We start from the raw sequence: 24,794 nt of genomic DNA, 5'->3' as shown, positions 1-24,794 counted from the left end.
TCGCGAAGCCCTCATATCTTTTACGTGTGATTGGGCGCCATGTGTGTGTGTGGATGATCCTTTGAACATAACCAGCGAGTTAGCTACTCGATACGGGTGGTATTGCTGTAAGTTTGCATTCGACAGGTAGTGAGTTCGAACTCGACCGTCGATAACCCAAAAGGTGGTTTTCCGTGATTTCCCTTTTTTACACCAGGCAAGTGCAGGCTTTCGGGCTGCGCAGCGGTCGCTTGGAAGGCCCTTCAGGGCTGTAGTGCCATGGGGTTGGGATTAAATGCCGGGGATGTACTTTAATTAAGGTACTTACTAGTCTTAGCCCCCTCCTATCTCGGCGTCGCCGAAAATCTGTCGTTGTTGCGATACTGGGCTGAGTGGCTCAGACCGTAGAGCGCTGTCATTCTGAGTAAAAGAAGTAATGCGAGACAAAATTCCGGCACATTGGCGTCTCCGAAATCCATAAAAGTTGTTAGTGGGGCGTAAAACTAATAACATATTATTAGTTGGTCAATATTAAGCAGCTAGAAACAAAATAATCATATCAGAGTCGCCAGATATTGGCAGAAACTCCATAAGTTGCAGTTTGAATGAGAATATGTCTTGGGAAAAAATGGGCAGTCTTGAAGAATGGTACCAGTCCCTCCAGAAATCCACTGAATGTACAGTATATTTCGGACTAATGGGAGCGAGACCCAGTCCGAATTAGTGAAAGTCCGGATTATAGAAATGTTTTCTGAAATAGTCCTTTGAAGCTATTATAAGGGAGATAATGCTGTGTTACATTATGTATACCAAGTATGTAAAAGTTAAACAACTGTGTGATATTATCTGAAATACTGTACAGTACTAAAGCAACTAATGTTATCAAAGTATAGTAAGATTTTTAAAAAGAGTCAATAAATATTCAAATATAAATTAAACAGGTTTGATAATAATACACTGCTGTACGAATATACATGGGCGCCCGCAGGATCTTTTCCAGGGGGGGGGGGCATATTAACAATTTTCTTGAATATAAAAACCAATATAACGTCAGCAACATTAAATTGTTTACAGAAACTTCCAGTTATAACATATGCTAGATGACTGTCGGTAATTTCAGTTTATGAAACAATCTGGTATGATATTAAACAATTGAACATCAACATCTTTAGAATTCCAGGGGGGGGGCAAGTGCCCCCCCCCTTGCCTCCCCTTGCGGGCGCCCATGCGAATATATCATAAAAAATGAAAAGTATGTATTGCAACTTCTTTTAGTATAAGATAATACTTTTGTTACTCCGGATTAAATAGATAAGAGTGTTTACATTTTCTGTAGCGTTTGACAATTTGAACTTTATTCTATTACTTAAACTTTTATCATCGGCATCCTCCTTTCGCCTTGGCGCGAACACGAAGCCCTACACAATATTACAGTGTTTTTCTGCGCGATTGAAAGCAGTCCGAATTATCTCGAATTCTAAATTAACGAAGTCAGAAATAGTGAGGGGTTACCAAAAATATAGTACAGCAGCATGGAGCCTGAAGTTCTAACTGGCAGATAAATTACAACCTGAAATTGAAATGAGAAGAAAGTTTAGTGAATATGTGAATCCTGCCTGTTCTTTTGCACGTCTCGCAGACATGGTCCTTAACCCAAAGAGAAAGAAACCCACTGAGGATCTGCCAAAGACGAATGGAGAGAAACATCCTAGACATCACCTTGAAGGATAGAATAAGGAACACGGAAGTGCGAAGGAAAGGTATTCAGGACGTGATGAGTGCAGCCAGCTGGCTTAAATGGAGGTGGGCCGACGCATAATGAGGAACGCTTCAAGAGATGGACACAGACTCACCGCCTGGGACCCACGGATCGGGCGAAAGAAAGTAGGAAGATGAGGTTGTCAGACGAGTTGAAGAAGATATTCTTTAAGCAATGGTCAAGAAAAGCAAAACAGAGGAAGGACTGATGAGAGAGACTTGTCAACAAAATAGGCTGACATTTCCCGGAGTGGCTACCCGGGATTATTCAAACTAACCACCTTTCAGCACTTGAAAGAGGCCTTTGCCCTGTATGGGATGTTCTAGACTAATTCTAATTCTACTGTGCCTTTTACTGAAATTAAAACCATGAGACAATATTTTTGCTACTTATTATATAACAGTTATACGTTTCTTTGTACGTTACTTATCCATATTAACAGTGCATATGTGTTGATTCATATTGCCCCTAGCAGAATGGCCAGTGTCATGGCCTTCGGTTCAGAGGGGTCGCGAATTCGATTCACAGCCGGGTCGGGGGATTTTAGCCGCATCTGGTTAATTCACCTTGTTTGGGGATAGGGATGTTCGTGACACACACACACACACACACACACACACACACACACACACACACACACACACACACACACACACACACACACACACACACACACACACAAGAGTAACAGGAAAATTACGATTTGTAGATTCCTGTAGTTCGTACTTTTTAACTTTTCTTGTATAACTACCTCGAAATATTGATTATTTGAGTGATAATAAATTCACTCGTCACTGATGAGGTTGCTGTGATGATCATAATGTTCATAATTCAAATTTTGGTGATGCTGACTGCTCTTTTCTGTGGTAGCTGTCCATTCTTCCGGAATGAGATCGGAGGCGAAGAGGAGCGTGTGGTGAGTCTTACCCGAGTGCAGGCTGGAGCATCTTCCCCTCAATCACCGCAGCAGTCCAAGCGACGTCCTGTACATCGACCGCCCATGTCGTATGGGGTTTCGGTGTTGGAGTTCCCTCCGGGTGAAACGCATTGGCGTCATGGGACGTGCCCTTATCAGCGCCAGCCCCGAGCTATCGAGAGCGTTGATCAGGGAGCGTTGTACTACCGGAAATACTTCTACGGCCAGGGTGAGTACAACAATCTTAAATTAGAACTTCATTGTGAATCACTTTGTATTGACTGTATGATCATATTTCAGCCTAAATAAAGTCTGATTACGTCCTTGATGTGTAAGAAGTTCCAGCTCACCAAAACGGAAATGTTTGATTTTACCATAATAATAATAATAATAATAATAATAATAATAATAATAATAATAATAATAATAATAATAATCCCCCCCTTGATTACGTTGGTCAGTGGCTTCGCGTGGTGCGCAGACGATTTGGCTTTCACCTCGTAGGCTCAAGATGCGGATTCGCATCTCAGCACTATTTGAATATAGGCCTACTTACTTTTTAATAATAATAATAATAATAATAATAATAATAATAATAATAATAATATCATCAACATTGAACCAATTGAAAACGCACTGATGAAGTATTTCAAGGTAACTCTTGATCAGGGATTCTGACATATCTCATCCATCCCCTTTTTAAGGGTATTAGTTTGACTGCTAAAACGAATAAGGACATTCATTTTGAGGGCATGATCCCAGCCTTTTCTGATGATTTAAAAGGGTATTCAGCACATATCCACTAAACGGGAGTGAAAGCTGTATGGACTCAATGTATCTTATACACAAATTTAAAGTAACAGATATGAAACTAGCGAGAATGATTGCTGGCACAAACAGGTGGGAACAATAGCAGGTGGTTACTGGTAATGTGAAGATAAAGGGAAAGTTGGGATGGTCGGCCGACAGGAAGACGTGTCTCTCGACCCCTGCAGTCCTCTCTCCCCTTCCCAGCTCTAACTTCAGTTTAGGAAGTACTATAAAAATCTCGTGTCACTTGAAGAATTTATATGCAAACACAATATTTACTTACATTTTCTTGTCACGAGGGAAACGGAGGAAAGACCGCGAATCCTGCACTGCATAGTTATTGCAGCCAAACACAGCACATATCCTTCAACTCATGTTGAGATGAGATATAAAGGAATAACACACGCCACTATTTACTTACTGTATGCCAACTTACTTCAAACGCATAAATATCACCAAAAACTTACAAACAAACGTGCTCTTATGACAGAATCATTAACTCCAGGTCACTCCGCTAGATCGAGCTCTAATCGCTGTCCTTCGATATCTCGCAGTGTCGCATATTGTATCTGCTGTATTTGAGGAATGGCAGACGGATTGCCCTTTTTTTGTTGTTGAAAAAAATACTATTTGTTCGGGGCGTCGACCTACAGAGATCTTTTACTGCTACTTGCACCATGTGATATGAACCTGCGTGTAATTGGAATGGAGGAAGTGTAGAGTGTTGAATGTGAGGAAAGGAACGTTAAGGACGACACAAACGCCCAGTTCCCAGGCCAGAGATATTAATCAATTACAATTAAAAACCCCTGACCCAGCCGGGAATCGAACTCGGGGCCGCCGGGTGATAGGCGGACGCGTTGCTCCCTGCACCGCGGATGTCTAGTCCTTAGTCCCGTTTCTTGATACGGGGTCGAGAATGAGATGAGATGAATTTATGTGGCATGTTTTTACCACCGGATGCCCTACCTGACGCCAACATCTGTTGAGGAGCTAATGGAGATTAAATGAAAGATGGTGAATGCAATTGGGTTAGGAAAGAAAGATTTCAGCTCTTGCCTATGAATAGGAACTGTCTCGGCATTTGCCTGGAAATCATTTTTCGTCCGTATTGAAAGTTTCATAAACTGTATATAGGATAATATCTTTTGTTTATTTCCACCTATTCAATACATTACAAGAAGTTGGCATTTACTTTAAAACATTATTCAGATGAGACATGTTTCGCCTCTCACTGTGAGGCATCTTCAGTCATTATCAAAAACCTTATTATTTTACCAGGCATCTCACAGTGAGAGGCGAAACATGTCTCATCTGAATAATGTTTTAAAGTAAATGCCAACTTCTTGTAATGTATTGAATAGGTGGAAATAAACAAAAGATATTATCCTATATACAGTTTATTTGCCTGGAAGTAAAAAAATTAGAAAATATCAATAAAATATGTATAGTATAAACAATTCGTAAACTATTACGGTGTTAAAACTCATTCAAAAACTGCCTTCTATGCAAGCTATGTTTGTAAGTTAATTTATTCAGAGTCACTGGCGCCTTCTGTGTCGTCGATGAGAAGATATTTTTCACAAAGGATTTTAGCATGCTAGTTCAGATATAAGTGTGTTTTGGCTGCTCCAGCTGTAAACTTTAATGTTTTCAGATACTCACGTCTGTTGAAGTATTTAGTTTTGTTTTACAGGAATGTATACCTGCGATGTTTTGGATGTGAAAAATATATATTTTTGTTTTACAATCTGCTTTACGACGCACCGACACAGTTAGGTTTTACACCGACGATAGGATAGGAAAGGCCTAAGAGTGGGAAGGAAGTGACCTTGGCCTTAATTAAGACACAGCATTTGCTTGGTGTGAAAATGGGAAATCACGGGAAAGCATCTTCAGGGCTGCCGACAGTGGGGTTCGAACCCACTGTCTCCCGAATGCAAGCTGATAGCTACGTGACTCAAGCCGAACGGCTACTTGTTCGGTAAAAATAAATTACAGTCGGCCACCTTCTTGATGATTTAGCCAAATCGGATATCGCTCTCAATTTATCAAGTATATCAACTCTGGATTTGGGATAATGTATTATCATTTCAGGTTTGTTCTCCACACTGTCTGGCACCTCATTTAACGATACATGCAGACTTGAAGGGAAAACCATTTTACCCTTTTTCGGAACAAGTTGGTTTTTTGAAACAAAAGATGCGATCTTAATGCTGTCGGCTTTTGAGAGAAGTGGAAGTTACTGATAACTAGGGCCCGGGTTCATATGCACTAAAAACTCCAAAAAATATATGCATGCACATATACACTAAAATATTGAAAATATGCATGAAAATATGCACTAAAAATGAAACAAAATACACTTACCAGTCGCATTATTTAATTCTAATTCAGTGTTAAAGTGATAAACATATTTCATTGCTTGCAAAACAATGTATGGCAGTGGGTTATGAACAGTTTTTCAATGTTTTCAGGGGTCAGTGACTTTCTGTTGTCGGACAGAATTAATTTATACGTTGAAGATGATCTTTCTCCGTCGACGGACGTAACTAGGCAATACTTGTACACTGGCACTGACTGCTTGGAACATTCTTCTGGCAAAGGCTGCGTATTTCTACTTATGCAGTTGCTTATGGATTGAATGTCTGAAAGAAGAAAATAGCGGTTGTGAAAAGGCTCATTTATACACCTGTGACACTGAAATTACTCTCCTTGATCAGGAAAGGTTTCTCGTATTGCCAAGGGATTTACAACATACACTGACTGACAGAGCAAATGCAACACCAAGAAGGAGTGGTCAGAACTTTATGCCAATTGCAGGGTAGACTGACGTCACTGAGATATGCTCATGATGTGAAATGCGCCGCTGTGCTGCGCACGTAGCGAACGATAAATGGGACACGGCGTTGGCGAATGGCCCACTTCGTACCGTGATTTCTCAGCCGACAGTCATTGTAGAACGTGTTGTCGTGTGTCACAGGACACGTGTATAGCTAAGAATGCCAGGCCGCCGTCAACGGAGGCATTTCCTGCAGACAGACGACTTTACGAGGGGTATGGTGATCGGGCTGAGAAGGGCAGGTTGGTCGCTTCGTCAAATCGCAGCCGATACCCATAGGGATGTGTCCACGGTGCAGCGCCTGTGGCGAAGATGGTTAGCGCAGGGACATGTGGCACGTGCGAGGGGTCCAGGCGCAGCCCGAGTGACGTCAGCACGCGAGGATCGGCGCATCCGCCGCCAAGCGGTGGCAGCCCCGCACGCCACGTCAACCGCCATTCTTCAGCATGTGCAAGACACCCTGGCTGTTCCAATATCGACCAGAACAATTTCCCGTCGATTGGTTGAAGGAGGCCTGCACTGCCGGCGTCCGCTCAGAAGACTACCATTGACTCCACAGCATAGACGTGCACGCCTGGCATGGTGCCGGGCTAGAGCGACTTGGATGAGGGAATGGCGGAACGTCATGTTCTCCGATGAGTCACGCTTCTGTTCTGTCAGTGATAGTCACCGCAGACGCGTGTGGCGTCGGCGTGGAGAAAGGTCAAATCCGGCAGTAACTGTGGAGCGCCCTACCGCTAGACAGCGCGGCTTCATGGTTTGGGGCGCTATTGCGTATGATTCCACGTCACCTCTAGTGCGTATTCAAGGCACGTTAAATGCCCACCGCTACGTGCAGCATGTGCTGCGGCCGGTGGCACTCCCGTACCTTCAGGGGCTGCCCAATGCTCTGTTTCAGCAGGATAATGCCCGCCCACACACTGCTCGCATCTCCCAACAGGCTCTACGAGGTGTACAGATGCTTCCGTGGCCAGCGTACTCTCCGGATCTCTCACCAATCGAACACGTGTGGGATCTCATTGGACGCCGTTTGCAAACTCTGCCCCAGCCTCGTACGGACGACCAACTGTGGCAAATGGTTGACAGAGAATGGAGAACCATCCCTCAGGACACCATCCGCACTCTTATTGACTCTGTACCTCGACGTGTTTCTGCGTGCATCGCCGCTCGCGGTGGTCCTACATCCTACTGAGTCGATGCCGTGCGCATTGTGTAACCTGCATATCGGTTTGAAATAAACATCAATTATTCTTCCGTGCCGACTCTGTTTTTTCCCCAACTTTCATCCCTTTCGAACCACTCCTCCTTGGTGTTGCATTGTCACTGTCAGTCAGTGTATATAGAGTTCATTAGATTTTTCATTTCGTTCATAAATCTTAGATAATCGATCACACATAAGAGAAAAATATGCACTAATGTTCAAAATATGCACTTCCATATCCGCATATGCATTTTAAAATTATCCGGGCCCTACTGATAACTCGATATCGTACTTGTTCCCCCCGCACTACGTATGTCTCTTTACTCATATTCATTCAGCAAGTAGCAAGAATCATACACGATAAGGAATGATGTACTAATGCAGCACACCGAACTGGAGTAATTGCTCTGGCTGTTCGATGACAGACTTGTCGCTCTGGGGGGCTATCAGTCCCACGGGACGTAGCAGCTGATGAAGTTATTAATAGGCCCGGCTCAATGGCAAAACGGTTAGCGTACTGCCCATTGGTCCATGAGGTTCCGGGTTCTATTCCCGGTCTGGTCGGGAATTTCAACCTTAATTAATTCCGATGGATCGGGGGCTGGGTGTGTGCGCCGTCTTCATCAATATAATTCTGGTGTATAAAAGAATAGGTGATAGACATAAAGCAGAAAATTACAGGCCAGTCAGTTTGACATGCATTACATGTAAACTTTGGGAAAGCATTCTTTCTGATTATATTAGACATGTTTGTGAAATTAATAACTGGTTTGTTAGAAGGCAATTTGGGTTTACAGTGGTTGATCATATTATTAGGGCCACTAGGTGAAAGTTGTATTTTTCAAACTTGATAAGACATACACAATTAAACTTCACTGATATACATTTAATTAATCTAAAATGGACTTTTGACAAATATATTACACTATTTTACATTTGAAATATTAATGAAAATCATGAAACACTAAGGAAACTAGGAAAATCTAATATTTTGTAACACCTCCCTTCGCAGCAATTGCCGCTTCGACTCTATCTGGCATACTACAAATGCATCTGAGGCAGCCTTTTTTAATTTCATCATCATGATGCCACACATTGATTAGTCTTTCGATCAGTTGGATCTTATTCGTGACATCATGAGCACAAATTTTCCTCTTCATTAGCCCGCAAAGGTTCTCGATCGGGTTGAGGTCAGGAGAATTGCCAGGCCAGTCCAGAACCTTCACTTTGTTGTCCAGAAGGAACTTTGTCACAGTTTTAGCCTTGTGACAAGGTGCAGAGTCATGCATAAACACAAATTTGCCATCTGGGAACCATTCACGAACTTGTGGAAGTAGCCGTTTCTCCAGAACCTTAATGTACTGGTGTTGGTTCATGGTTCCTTCGACAATATACAGGCGGCCGGTTCCATTACTACTGATGACGGACCACACCATGACACTTAACGGGTGCTTAACGGTCTTGACAATGCAGTCACTATTGTATTTCTCACCCTTGCGCCTCCTCACAAATACAGATCTGTCATCAAGGATATGTATTGATGACTCATCCGAGAAGCAAATCTGGAAAAAATGTAGTTTTGTATTAAAACCTGTTTACGCCAAGTTCGGTTGAGCATAACAGGGAGGAAGTAAACAAATTACAATTTTTTGTAAACAGATTACCCTTTTCCAATCATCAGCAGTCCAATTTCGATGTTGTTTTGCCCATAATAGTTGCTTCTTCATCATGGTTGGTGTCAATGATGGTTTCTTTGCTGGACGATGACAAGCGAAACCCAGCTCTTTGATCCTCCGACGAGCTGTCAATGAAGATACGTTGATCCCCGCTTGTCGAATCTTTGTTGTAATGACTTTCATTGAAGCTTTTCTATGTTTAATGATGATATTTCTTAACAGGCGCTCTGCTCGTGGAGAAGTGATTCTTTTGCGGCCACATTTACCCACCCATTTAGGTGACAAATTCGTGCCTTGGTCAAGTTTTTTCTTAATTCTGTCCACTGTTGACTTTGAAACAGAAGTGATAGACGCTATTTGTCTATGAGAATAATCCGTATTCTTTAAAAGCGTTTTTATTTCCGAAATTTTACTAGGAGAAAGGTCTTTAGCTTTCCCCATGATTGTTTTCTAAATACCCGTATTTTTAAGTATATACTGAACTATAATTAACTGTATTCTACTCTTGTCACTTCACTGTATCACTTAAAGAGCAAAATTCGCACAAGAGATGCAAGGAAACAAATCTACAATAAATCACGTGTGTTACTCCAACAACAGTCAGCAAGCAACTGTAACATAATTGGCGACTCTCTCAATTCTTGACCAGAGTTTTCATTATTATGCTCCTTAATGTAGGGCTGATTGTTGAATTTAACTATGGAAATGTGTAATTAATAATATCCAACCATAAAAATAACCAATAAGTAAACACTTAGAAAAGAATAATGATCCAAACATAAATTCTTCAATTTTTACCTAGTGGCCCTAATAATATGATCAACCACTGTAGGAAAGGTTATTCCACTGAAGCTCAACTTGTAGGATTCCAGTAAGATAAAGAAGATATCCTGGATTCAGGAGGTCAATTGGACTGTATCGCGATTGACTTATATAAGGCATTTGATAGGGTAGATCATGGGAGACTATTAGCAACAATGAGTGCAATTATTGGACTTGACAAAAGAGTGACTGAATGGGTGGCTCTGTTTCTAGAAAATAGAACTCAGAGAATTAGAGTAGGCGAAGCTTTATCTGTCCCTGTAATGATTAAGAGGGGAATTCCTCAAGGCAGTATTATTGGACCTTTACGTTTTCTTATATATATCGATGACATGTGTAAAGAAGTGGAATCAGGGATAAAGTTTTTGGCAGATGATGTTATTCTGTACAGAGTACTAAATAAGTTACAAGATAGTGAGGAACTGCAAAATGACCTTGATAATGTTGTGAGATGGACAGTAGGCAATGGTATGGTGATAAACGGGGTTAAAAGTCAGATTGTGAGTTAAATAGGAAAAGTCCTCTCAGTTTTAATTACTGCATTGATGGGGTGAAAGTTCCTTTTGGGGATCATTGTAAGTACCTAGGTGTTAATATAAGGAAAGATCTTCATTGGAGTAATCACATAATAAAGAGTACAGATCTCTGCACATGGTTATGAGGGTATTTAGGGGTTGTAGTAAGAATGTAAAGGAGAGGGTATATAAGTCTCTGGTAAGACCCCAACTAGAGTAGGGTTCCTGTATATGGGACCCTCACCAGGATTACTTGATTCAAGAACTGGAAAAATCCCAAAACAAGCAGCTCGATTTGTTCTGGGTGATGTCTGACAAAAGAGTAGCGTTACAAAAATGTTGCAAAGTTTGGGCTGGGAAGACTTGGGAGAAAGGAGACGAGCTGCTCGACTTAGTGGTATGTTCCGAGCTGTCAGTAGAGAGAAGGCGTGGAATGATATTAGTAGACGAATAGGCCTAAGTTTGAATGGTGTCATTAACAGTAGGAAAGATCACAATATGAAGATAAAGTTGGAATTCAAGAGGACATACTGGGGCAAATATTCGTTTATAGGAAGGGGAGTTAGGGATTGGAATAACTTACCAAGGGAGATGTTCAATACATTTCCAGTTTCTTCGCAATCATTCAAGAAAAGGCTAGGAAAACAACAGATAGGAATCTGCCACCTGGGCGGCTGCTCTAAATGCAGATCAGTAGTGATTGATTGATTAATTGATTGATTGATTGGTTGATTGATTGATTGATTGATTGATTGATTGATTGATTGATTGATTGATTGATTGATTGATTGATTGATTGATTGATTGATTGATTTATTGATTGATTGATTGAGTTCATCATACGTAGGGCCCCATCCTCACAGACGCGCAGGTCGCCTATATGTTGTTAGAAGACCTTCACCAGGCCTCCCCGGAGGCCATATGCCTTTTTTTTGATACTCCAGGGAAACACGCATCAAAGTATGGCGCAAGATGTCCTAAAAAGATATGAACATAAGATCATCCGTTGATTAAATATTACAACTAAAACAGAGATTTCCTCGGAGATTTCTGTAGTGTTCACGAATATCTTGGAGCTTTTCATCCGTTAGCACTGTTGTTTCCCTAACAGCTTTCTGATATAACACTGAACCCACGCTTTTGAATTTATTCACATTTTTTCTTATTCCATCATCATAGGTTAGAACTCGCACAGCGGGAAATTCATAACGAAATTCTCTTCTTACTTTTCCAGGAGATTTGCGTTTAAGAATCTGCAACACACGAAAATACCCTGTTCAATACTGAGTTTTTTAACAATTTCGTATGGCGTATAGAGGGTACAGAGAAAAATACTGAGTTGATAAGCCATCAATAGAAAATTCATCACTTACGAAGCGAAGAGCAGATACGCGCGCACACTCATCTCATTACTCAGCTCAGACTACCGGCAGGTAAGCTGGATTAGCGTGCTACCGGCTGTGCGTGTTATCGCCGTGATTATCGTTAAGTCCCCACTCACTGGTCTTACGTCAGCAGGTTGCGGGATTCTACGGATAAGGTCGGAAATATCGTTCTGTATTGAAAAAAGTACAAATAGATGATTTTATACAGAGACGTAATGGTCGTAGTTATTGTTGTTTCATATAAGGGGTGGGGACATTAGAATCAACACCCTCTAGAGACTTGATGCATATGAAGTCTGCCTGATAACCTGTATGGTAATGGTTTCTGCACTGCTGTGTGTCTTTTTAATTAACTGGAGTTACGATTGGGAAAAAAGAAAAGCGGTCGTGGGTTCTGTGTTAGAGTACTAAAGACATTTTGTTTGAGTTGAACTGGACCTGCATGGCCTTACATTTTATTCATTTCTTCTTCCTCTACACAATTGTTTCCACAAGACCGGGTGAATCGCGTTCCAAATCTTATGATCAATTTTATATTCGTGACGAAATTGGAAATCAAACAGAAACTTAATGTGCAAACCTTCAGACCATGCCGGAGAATTAGATATGATAAAAGGTTTAAGATCTTCCTCTTTTGCAGTTCTATACAAAGAAATCTTCCTTGGAGTTAAGCCTACAAATGAAGTGTTCGAGGAAGTAGTTTGGTGGGATTTAGAAAATAAATTATCGATATCCATTAATTTTCCAATTTGAGAGATATATATGTGTGCATTTCTTAATTTATTTTTTATTATAATAACTATACCCGTTTTAACTGTTGGCGAAGTCTCATTCTGTACCGTGACAGGATGGATGACAACAGTTGGGATACACAGACGTAGCCTGCGGATCTCCGGTCACGAACAAGAGTTTTATTTTTCCCGAACGCTCCAGTTCCTGCGAATAAATTAGCATTCTTCAGCAATTACTGTAATTCAAGGTTTAGGATGACTGTATCCTAAAAAAAGAAAAGCGGCATTCCTGAGTAATTGCCGCAGGCGGTCAGAAAAATGGAATTGACGAGTTTCACTGAAGCTGTGTTCATGTTTCTTCCCATACTTCTACTAGATGTTTCAACACTGAACATCAGTAGTATTCTATTCACTAAAGTGTCTTAATTAGAAAATGCCATGTTGGAGAAATACATACATACATACATACATACATACATACATACATACATACATACATACATACATACATACGCTACCCTCTCGATGGTGGCGGTAGAAAATACAGTGCTGCCAACCCTAGCGACAAATCGCTAAATTTGGAGAATTTTCGTTGTCGTTTGACGACAAATTTCTCTTACTGCGAGGGTGACTTTTCTAGCGATTTTGATATTTATGTAGCGACAGTTCTGGTGGATTTCGGCTTTTGTCAGGTTTTGTATGCCAGATTATTTCGGTTGAAAGCGTACGAAAAACGCTGGGTGTAACTCACCACAAAACTTCTGAAAGTACCTACTAAAACGAAGACTGACAAGATTTTTGAAGAAAATGCTACTCCCCTCAATAAAGAGCGTAAATACCTAACACTTGTGTCGAAAAGCCCCATTTCCGATTTGGATTAGCAAGTGGTTCCACTCTTTCGCAAAATCTGTTTCAATGGCGCTTACTAGTGCAACCTGAACATAATAAAAATTTAATAATCTTTCAAATAAGTCGATTTCTGAACAGAAGTTTGTGGACATAAAGATTGCCTGGGATTTAACCTTCTCAAAGAACTAGCTGATGTTTACTTCCACTGTATCGTCCACACGCATGTATTGAAATTGAGGGACTGTTTAGTCACGTCAGAAAAAAAAAAAAAATACCGGTATATATATAGTGTGCAAAATTGAAGTGATACTTCACCGCACGAGTTTCATTGAAACCTATTTCTCTCACAAACTGCCTGAATTACCGATATGTAATTTCCCTGTTATGAACTCTTGATTTATTGCGAAGATGTTGACTATTTATTTGAGCGATTGTCTAGCGATATTTTGGCTGATTTTTAGCTACTTATAAGCATAGTGTGTTGGTAGCGCTGTGAATACATCCTTAAGAGGCAACTAAAAGGGGAAACTCCTCAAGGGCTCTCAACTTGGGAGTGTGTGTTGGTGATCGTCGGGTCCTTAGCTGAGTCTGGTATTGTTTACTCTCACAGGGATCTTCCTCCTCATTTTCATCTTGCCTATCCAACCTCCCTTGCTCAATCCTTGATTTCTTCCGACCCTTAATATATTGGGTTTGCAAAGCTTAGGATATCATGCTCTTCGTGGCCCTTCCTGCTTCACTGATACCTTTATTCTTCGAAGATTGTGTCTTCTTCCTTTTTGTCTTCTAATTGGTGTTGAGGTAGGAAGGTTGGCCAGATGTACCTCCCTTTAAAAACGATAAGCGCTAATCATCACCTTCCGCGTCTTTCAATTTTTTCGCCCTTCGTGGACCTTCCTTTGATTCTTCGAAGGGTTGGAGATCTTCCTTCCCCGCTCCGATTCCTATTGAGAAGGGTTGGATATCTAGTAGTACAGTACTTCCTCTTTAAACATAAACCACCATCATTATAATACGTCCATCTATTCATACTGCGTGCAGTCTACAAGCCTTGGTGAACGAAATACACCTGCATAATCGTCCGATTAGACCCAGTACTGTGGCCCCTTGTTACTCTACGCCTCTTGAGTGAAATAATTACGATGCGCTTATCATATTTTAGTTACGGACCTGTGGGATTGGCAGAGTCCTTTTTTTCCATCTGACATGCTAGGGATTCTTCCAAAGTTATGGTATTCGGTGGAGTGCTTTCGAAGTAATGTTAGGATCGTATGAGAAAATTACTTTCGTGCAATAACCATATTTATTCATTAAGAAGAATATAGTGTACTGGGAATAATGGTTAAATGATCATGATCAGCGAGTTTAATTCCTCGGTATTTTGTTTAGCATTTCTGACCGAATTCACTGCTCCTCTTATCTGTAATTTCCTGAGTGAACTCCATTCCAACTCTTAGATCGGGATTTAAATGATTGAATGAGCTTGGAAACAAAGTTTAGTTCTTCAGTATGGAACGATGACGCTTCAGGCCCACTATGGAGATTAACATACGCCGTAGAGTTTTACCTAGGACACCGACAGGTAGACTATAGTTACGTCATTACAGTGTACAATGATACTACGGTCGTGTGACGAGAAGTCACGTGGATGCGGAGAGGGGTGCGAGGGGTAAACATGGTTGTCGCTCATGCGCATATCTCAAGTCTCAGGACCTGACAATAAACATCTGTTCCGACAGCGGTGAGTTGCGAAATGAGGTGCTGTTCGGAAACTTCAAAGTGGTAGTGCAATTGTGCTTTAGTTATACATTTAGCCTGCTATAATTATATGTACTGCATATGAACAAGTTAATAGTGATCATGCATGTGTTTCAGAGAGTTCGCACTGTCTGTCACGACGAATGTTTGTAACTTAGAGTGTAGAATCTGTTATTCGTGTTGTACCTACAAGCTGCCGCGATTTCTCGCGAGACGCAGATAGTACTAATGGTAGAGAAAAAGATATAGACAATAGTGGCTATCCTGGAATTTTTTTCAATTGGCCTCTCCCTCGCCGCTCACGCTAATGGTGTTGATATAATAATAATAATAATAATAATAATAATAATAATAATAATAATAATAATTTCCACGAATCCAAGGTGCGTGTTTTAGAGATCGGAGACCTAAGGATATGACAAATTAGAAGTGTCCACGGTCGAATGGGATGAGAATGCCCGCCCCCACTCAGCTAATGAGCAGTCAAGCTGGAGTTCTCACGCGATAGGGTCTTTAACTAAATCGACGAGCAGCTAGGTAGAAAGTCGAGGAGTGAGTAATTATATCCATCCAGATACTTTGTCCCCGTTGAAGTTACCGTTATCGATGCTTATATAAAGCCACAGACTCATCTTGGTCATCAATCCCATGAAGGCACTGCTTCTGTGTGAATCGTGCTTCATAACCTCTGTGAACATCACTTGGTAGTGGCTAACTAGTCAGCGTCTCATGGCCCGGGGTCGGCCCCCTGCCGGGTCGTGAGATTTTAATCGAGAACATCTAATTCCCTTAGCTCGTAGTCTGGATGTTCGTGCTGTCCCCAATATTCTTGTAATTCTCACACAACAATACCCTCTGTTACACTAACACGCAGTTTGGGTCTGCGAAGTCAAATGTGAGGCTGGAGCTGGTCTACGAAACGTAGTTTTCTGAATGAAACATACAGTTTGCTACGTTTATTGTAAAGTATATCGGATCGTCTGCATACTGTATTTGACAAAAATAGAGTAAGTTATATGGATTTTGGTAACTGATAGATAAATCTTTAAGTTTCACATAAGATTGCTTGGTTTTATCTGAGCTTGTACTTCGTGCAAATTTTCGACAGATCCCTTGAATCGACGAATTATATCAGATAAAAACTACCTGAGGCTGATGACCGAATTTATCGAACGGTTCAACATTGTTGGAAGAGGGGGGAGGGAATAATGGCTGATAGGTTTCGTAACTACGTGAGATGTGGAGCAATTCCTTTTGTTGAAATCAGAACTTAGGGTCTAAAAACATGAATCACTCGCGTAAAGTATTGTCTCTCATATTACGCTACCCCTTGCATTTAGTAAAATTGATCTTTTTAGTCGAACCCGACCTGACTACCAACGACGTGATTGTATTTAGAATATTATTGAGGAAGTGGTGGTGGTGATGGCGGTGATTATTGTTTTACAACTAGGCAACCCTTCTCTATATAACGCTAACCAGAGAGAAGAAAATGGAAGGAATCCGACACTTCGTAAAATGAAGGTATTGGCCAACGAAAGAAAAGGGCGTGAAAGTGAAAGACTCCCTAGCCCTCGGAACCTAATAGCGTCGAGGTCGGAAAAGAACAAGTGTTGACCAACGGAGATCAGATAGGATAGACGAAAGTGAGGAGCCTGGCACAAGTAAGTGGAAGCATTGCCAGGGCTCAGCTAAAGGGCCCCGTGGTCGTCAACCCATGCTCCCAAGATGAGATCCTCAGGGTCCCCTTTTAGTCGCCTCTTACTACAGGCAGGGGTTATTGTGAGTGTTATTCTACCGCCCCCACCTACAGGGGGTGATTATTGAGGAAGAATACCATCGGGGTGATAAGAGAATTATATAGGCTTGACGTCCGACCAACTATTTTTACGGTTTTCGGAGACGCCGAGGTGCCGGAATTTAGTCCCGCAGGAGTTCTCTTATTACGTGTCAGTAAATCTAATGGCACGAGGCTGACGTATTTGAGCACCTTTAGATACCTTCGGACTGAGCCAGGATCGAACTTGCTGAGTTGTAGTCAGAAGGTCTCAACCGTCTGAGCCACTCAACCCGGCAAGAGAATTAGTTTTTTTTTTTTTGGGGGGGGGGGGTCAGATAAGAATGATGAGCGGAAGTTCAGAGGTCCTGGTGGGGGCCACCCCTGTTTAGTCATATCTTAGGACAGTGAGGATGCAGTGGTTATCCACAGGGTTGAGCCTCAATCTTTCGAATGAATAATATCCGTGACCACCTGCAAATGAAACCAGTGCTATATTCAAGAGGTACCCTGTGGTCGTTACACTACTACTCCACAAAGTGGGAACCTTTGAGACCGTTCGAAGACACCTACCAACCTAGGTATGCTAAACAGTGAAGCGGAAATTTTTATCTCGTTCCTTATATATTGTTTATAGCACTACTCTTTTCGTGTGTGATCTTTGGCCTCTTAATCATTCGTATTTAGGATTCCCTTTAAGGAAGCCGACCCGCAGCAGTATCATCAGATGGATGTTCATATTTAGCTATGCTCTGTTCCTTTTGATACCAAACTAGGAGCGATAAGGAGGGAGTGCCAATGATCCCTGCCTTGACTCCGGCCACGATAACGTCTCGTCTCTTTACAAATTGTCCTGCCGTAGTTGGCGGCTGAATTAACTGCTACTGGAAATGGAAATGTTTTGCTTCATACTAATAAAAGTTTAAACATACACCACGTTAATGAATATTGGATTTTCACGACCGCATTGTAATCGAAACAGACTTTCAACGTATTAGGTCGTGTTACGTACCTGTAGTACGTGTTGAAGAGATGTTAAGTACAGAACCAAAATGGCCAGCCGGACACCAGTGGGATCCGAACCCACAACAACGAATAATTTACAAATAAAAAAAGTATAAAGCACAAAGTAGAAATAGAGAGAGATATGCGCAATACAGATAAATAGAAAGAAAAAAATGCAAAAATACAAAAACAGATTTTTTTACAAGTTGCTTTACGACGCACCGACACAGGTAGGTCTTATGGCGACGATGGGATAGGAAAGGGTTAGAGGTGGGAAGGAAGCGTACGTGCCCTTAATTATCCGTACAGATGCAGCATTTGCCTAGTGTGAAAACGAGAAACCACGGAAAACCATCTTCAGGGCTGCCGACAATGGGGTTCGAACCCACTATCTCCCGAATGCAAGCTCATACCTGCGCGCCCCTAACCACATGCCCAACTCGCTCGGTAAACTCAGAAATGATGCAAAATAATAAGTAAATAGACTACATAAATTAACAAATGAAAAATGTGAACTAAACTGGGATGTCTAGTTGTTGCAGCCTTTGAATAGCCGTTGTTGAAGCTGTAAGAAGGTCGTCGACATTTCTGCAGAAGGCTCTTTGTGGGCATCTAAAGGTGATGTGTCGCATTGTTTGGAATTCGTCATCGTTGAATAATAGACAAGGTGATTTAGTGTTAGTCCCAGTTAATACTTCTTAAGAAACTAAATCTTTAGTCCCATTTCCGAATGGACTTAAACTTATTCTCTGCACTTTTTGATCTAGACAACCCAGCATATAACTGACCGTGAGAAAAACAATCCTCTCTCAAACCCACCCCTACATAACTTTTCCCCGCTAACAACTCATACTTTTGATTCGACTTTCCATTTTAGAGTGGATCGATATTGGCAGACAACAGGCATTGTACCTTAATAAACTGAAGTATTTAAAAAAACAAATTACGAACGAATCATAATCCATAGCGGAATACTCTTTATCGGATTTTATCGGACCACAAACCAGGAACTTTTCTCATCTCTCTCAATAAAATGCCTGGTTCTATCACCATATAGGCAGAACAGAGGACTTTCGACCTCTCTGGGAATTGTATCTTTCAATCAGCCTATTTCGCTCAGCATACGATTCTGCAAATTTTATGTAAATTATACTTGCTTCTATCTAAGGACAGACAATTATTACGATAAATGGATAACTCTCTTTCTCTTAGTGAGGTCATTCTTTGCCCTGTGACAATCGAGAATCTCTTTCTTGGTCAGTTTCATTACCTTTACGGGATAAACGCGTCCGATGTATTGCGATCTATATCCGCTTTCCGCCTCGGCATGATAGGTTATCATAGATAACCAAGTCCTGCTCCTTGGCTGATTTGTCAGTGTAAGTGCTCTTCGGTTCAGAGGGGCACCGACTTCGATTCCCGACCGGGTCGGAGATTTTGACCGTAAATAGTTAATTCCCTTGCTTCGGGAACTGTTATGTTTGTATTGACCCCAACATCCCAGCAACTCACCCACCACACACACTGCAGTAACACGCAGTTTCCTGTACACGGCAGATGCCGCCCACCCTCGTTGGAGGTCTCCCTTACAAGGGCTGCACCAGGCTAGAAATAGCCACACTATTAATTATTATAGTGCTGTAGCCCGTGCAACGAAATGTTCACAGACGGAATTTAAAAATAAAAGGCGTAGGTGCATGTTGATTGGTTGGTGCAGGAATTCTTCCAAGTGAACGCAAAGTCCTTAGAGCTACAGTTGGGCCCACGAGAGTTGAACTCTGACATTTGAGCGGCGAAAGCAGTAACTACGAAGTACGCTGCGTTGTCATAGTTACCTCAATCTGCGGAATATCACCCGTACGGGCTGAATATTTAATCCGTTCCTAAACTCCTGCTAATACTGTAATTCCGGCATTTAAGATAGAACACGTCATTGCCGATAAGTATGAGATTTCATATTCACTAAACTGACAATAACCTCAACAAATGCACATGTTAAATAGATGATAGAACTGTACAACTAGCCACTGATTTACTTACAAAAAATGAACTAACAACGGAAATAATATTCAGGAAACAAACACTTAAATTATTACATAAATCGGCAACAATTAACACAGCTAACACATTATTACTCCGAATAATATCACAAAAGCGGCTGAGAGCAAGCCAACCCACGTGGCGATAGCTTCATTAAATATGGCACCTCTGTTATCGTTGGCATAGCAACGGACCATTTTCGAGCAGAGTTAGTCAACCGTTTCTCGCCGGTGGCGCTAAACGTCAGACTTCAACTCTCGTGGGCTCAACTGTAAATTCTTCATAATGCCGAATAATAGGCCCGGAAGCTGGATTGGTTGCTCAGTGTGGTGAGGACATGCCGAATCACTTCTCTTAAGTCTCAGCTCGACTGTTAACTGTTATTAAATTACCTTACTGTAAATGACATTTTAATGTTCATTGGTTATTAAGGTGAATAAACAAATTGATAAGAATGAATCGATTAATTTAAGAAGTTGTTTCGAAATTTGACGTAGCTATTTTACTACAAACTGCAACATAAAAACAACTTTTATAGTGGGCTGTGTATTAAAGATAGATATATGCTGTCATGTTTTTTTAGATCTGTTTATGCTGAACAATTCTTACCATTATAGTATTGATATACAGAGTAGTCAGAAACAACGCGAACCGCGTGTTTGAGCGTTAGAGGGTTGGTCATACTGATAAATAATTTGAAAAGAAATAATTCGATATTTCGCACCGTTCTCATTTTATCAGCTGCTGAACTTAGCCAATCAGATCGCTTCGCGGGGAATTCAAATGGACTTTGTGAAGCGGAGTAGCTGAATCTGCACGTGACTTGAGACTGGTTTGAGGGCACCAATCGAAAAATAAAAATCTTCGCCCAGGGAGGGCTTTAAATGCGGACCTTCGAGCTGACAAGATCGCACCACGATTACTGTGACTCCGGCTGAAACCCACGGAGTGTTTGTATTTGAGGAAGCTTTCTCGGCACGGGTAGCCGGTTCGAGTTCCGCTAATAGAAAAAAATTCACTATCAGAATGTTGGCCGGCAGGGAAGTAGAGGTGGTGGTATACAATCACTAGATTGCATGCCAAAAGCCTGGATTCCTTTCCAAACCTCTCCGCAGTGATTCGCCCGTCGGATGAATGTTAAACCTTGAACAGACCTTTTGGTGTTACTCGACAAGAGTAGGCTATATTCCGACACCAGGTTTCGCCCTCTTCCTACCTCTACAATTAATATTGTCTCTGTTTTTAATACTTCAAACTTCTGTCGTGAAATCTAGCTACTTTTGATTTATAATTAGTCTTAAGCTTAGCACGAAAGATATAGATTTGATACCTCAACGATCATGTCCACCAAGCGGGCTTATAATAAAATGCATTTATAAGAACGTACATTTATTATTACTAGGTCAGTAAAGAACTCTCTCTTACTGAGCAAGTGGCCGTGCGGTTAGGGTCGCGCAGCTGTGAGCTTGCATTGGGCAGATAGTGGGTTCGAACCTCACTGTCGGCAGCCCTGAAGATGGTTTTCCGTGGTTTCCCCATTTCCACACAAGGCAAATGCTGGGGCTGTACCTTAATGAAGGCCACGACCGCTACCTTCCCAATCTCCCTTCCGTCGCCGAAAACCTTCTATGTGTTAGTGCGACGTTAAACAAATAGCAAGAAAAACAAAACAAAAAAAACTCTCTTCTTCTGTGTCAAATTCAAGTTCGACTACGCAACTCTTCCTGTTTTATAATTTTCATCTAATCCAGTGAACAACGATGTGTTCACATGATGATGGTTTCGGGGAAAATGCACTAATACGAAGCACAATGCCAGATGTTTTTCTAACCATAACTCTGTCTAACCTGACCTCTAGGAACACTAGATATTTATTCATGTAAGTGATGTTCACATTACACAAAGCACAGTTCTCTGACATGAAATTCATTTCACTCTTATCAAGACTACAATTAGTGACGTAGTAGTCGTGGGGAAGTCATAAATACGTCTTCATTAATCAAGTGCAGCGGACGGTGGAAATTAAAGAGAACGGTCTGCCAGCTAACTCACTAAATTAAACTAACCAATTGTATTGTATCCTCCTTCCTTTCTGTTGGAAACGAATTAGAGCGAAAACGCTCAGTTTCTACCTAATAGTTTAAAAATTTCACAAGATAGCTGTATGGGCCTCAACTGCAATCTTTGTAGTGACCATATTTGAAACAAAAATTAATAAGTCACTGCCCCCAGAGGATATCAGCTTTATTTACATTAGAATATTATCTTTCTTTCGTTGTTTGTTTTCTTTTAATATATTTAACAATCTACTTGAAACAACCAGGTAATTCACTGACACACTCTTATCATAGCTGGTTAGAAGAATTTGGGTGGCTAGATCACAACATGATATAGATGTTGATTCCCATAGGGAACCTGAAATATTTGTCCCGAATGAGTAAATTTATAATATCAATATAAATAGTCCGTTATTGGACGTTATAAATTTTCCAGCTAACTCATTCCTGGTTGCCAGCGTTTCGCCCCCGTGTGCTAAGTTGGGCTCATCAGTTGGTACTTAGCACACCCACCAAGTCGCATGGCTAGTGCATACCGTGGAGGCCACGCTGGCAACCAGAAATGAGTTAGCTGGAGAATTTATAATGTCCAATAACTGACCTTTTATATTGGTATTATAGATCACAACAACTCAACTATCATCTGTTATAGATTGCCTAGGCATTTCTGTAGCCAATTCAGATGGTGGCATGGTGCTATTACATTTTAGTCTGCCAAGCCCACTAAAATGAATGCATCAACTGATACTATAATTTACACCTTCACGCCATTCAATACAGGGACTGGATGCATAGGGAATGCCGTTACTATAGCCTCGCTCATACCGGGTGTAGGTGAATTGAGCAAACTTTACCTGCGTCTGATCTGAGATACGTAAATTGAGCAATTATTTCATAAGATAAAGACTAAAATTGAGCAAAACATATTCGTGAATTGGGGTGTGTGCTGATTGCTGTAGAAATATCTTCATACTACCTTCAACGCTAGCTTTTACCGTCACCATCCTTATCTCTTCCGGTTCATCTCTGTACTGAAAGAATGTCAATTTTATGTGCACATAAAAATGAGAAGCGCCAGCATATCTCCCCGCAAGACCGAAAAGATTCAAAAACCGAATAGTACGAAATGGCAGCAGTACAAAACCAACAAGATCATCCAGTGTGAATAAAAGTATGTCCAACAAATTATAGGTTGGCGAAACACCGATATACACCAATATACAATATAAACCGGCTATATGAGCATTAGAGGGTTGGTCATACTGATAAATAATTTGAAAATATCGATATCTCGTGTATTTCGGAGTCGCCTTCTTTGTGTGTGCTCTTCGTAGAATTATTCTGCTTGCTTAGATATTTGCTTGCCGTAGTTCAGCTGTGGCTGGTTGACTGTATTTATTTACTATCTGTCAGGTATATTGCTGTAAGATTTCCTGTTACGTAAACGAACGGAGTTCAGCGTAAATAAATAAAATAAATAAATAAATAAATAAATAAATAAATAAGGTACATAAATTAATTAAAAACATCGAAATTGACATGCAAGCAGCTAAATGGCAGCAAATTACAGTGCATTCACACGGTACCTGAGAACGTACGATTATTATTATTATTATTATTATTATTATTATTATTATTATTATTATTATTATTATTATTATTATTATTATTATTATTATTATTATCAGAAAAATGATTTGTATACGATAAAATGGCTAAATATGTATATACATGCTGACTAAAAATATTCAAACTAGTGCATCAATCATGGACTATTTTTTAAATAAAACCTGTACCAATAATGTAAAGAATATGTATTGTAGCAATTGTTCATACTTAAGCCAGACAACAAGAGTTTAACCTATTAAAACAATTCGGACATTTTTTGCACTGTTACTACAAATTGATTAATCTTATTGTTACTGTGGGTTGAGTGGCAAGACCAAAGCTAGTACGAAATAAAATAATTTCCGTAGAGCAGACTTTGTTTCCATGTTTAACAGATAGAATCAGGTTTGAAAAATTCATGCATGTAAAATTTGTTTTAAAGGATTTTCTGTCAAGAGTACCTTACAAACCGTGAAATATGGGACATATTTAAAATAAAATTTTAAAAGTATGTAAATATATGAGAGTTTTCCTCAAATATGTAAACATATATATTATCCCCGAAAATATGGACATATATGGAAAATAAAATATATTTTCAATTTCGTAAAATGACAAAAGTTTAACTGTACTGTAGCTAATGAGAAAACAAATGTGGATTTACGTAGAAATCCCAGCCTGGATTATGATTATTATTATTATTATTTTTTTTTTTACAGAAGGACATTATAAATGAATTAATTTGTCATTACTACATTCCCCCTAACAACACGTTATCAGTTCCCGCGATTTCAACTGCACGGAATTATGCTTTTAGCTCCTGATATCAACAACAACAAAAACAACAACAACATTGTACGGCAAATCTTGTGCATGTGACTGTTATACCTCCATGATGTGATCCTTCGTATTTTTTTTAAATTTGCTTCGCCATAGTCGTTCTTCTTTAATTCTTGTTGTTTTCTTGTCGATTTTTGTACAGCCCTGATGTTAAGATGAGGGAGGGTGACGCCGTTGAAATGTCTCCCTGGAGGTTGCCAGTCATTTATAGGCGCCCTGGGGTT

At 40.6% G+C, this 24,794-nt stretch overlaps 1 protein-coding gene across 8 annotated transcripts in view; it reads left to right on the top strand.

The window, feature by feature from the left end:
• The window catches only part of LOC136881241 (signal-induced proliferation-associated 1-like protein 2), a 697,164-nt gene that overhangs the window by 578,604 nt on the left and 93,766 nt on the right, over nt 1-24,794 (top strand). For all 8 annotated transcript variants that reach the window (XM_068229252.1, XM_068229258.1, XM_068229256.1 and 5 more), the window contains exon 5: nt 2,609-2,883. In XM_068229252.1, the coding sequence (XP_068085353.1) occupies nt 2,609-2,883 (275 nt within the window). The remainder of the gene's footprint in view (nt 1-2,608; nt 2,884-24,794) is intronic.

This window comes from Anabrus simplex, chromosome 9, assembly GCF_040414725.1.
Source record: "Anabrus simplex isolate iqAnaSimp1 chromosome 9, ASM4041472v1, whole genome shotgun sequence".
Classification (NCBI taxonomy): Eukaryota; Metazoa; Arthropoda; class Insecta; order Orthoptera; family Tettigoniidae; genus Anabrus; species Anabrus simplex.
Note: the sequence above shows the minus strand (reverse complement) of the source record. Positions and strands in the feature narration are given on the sequence as shown.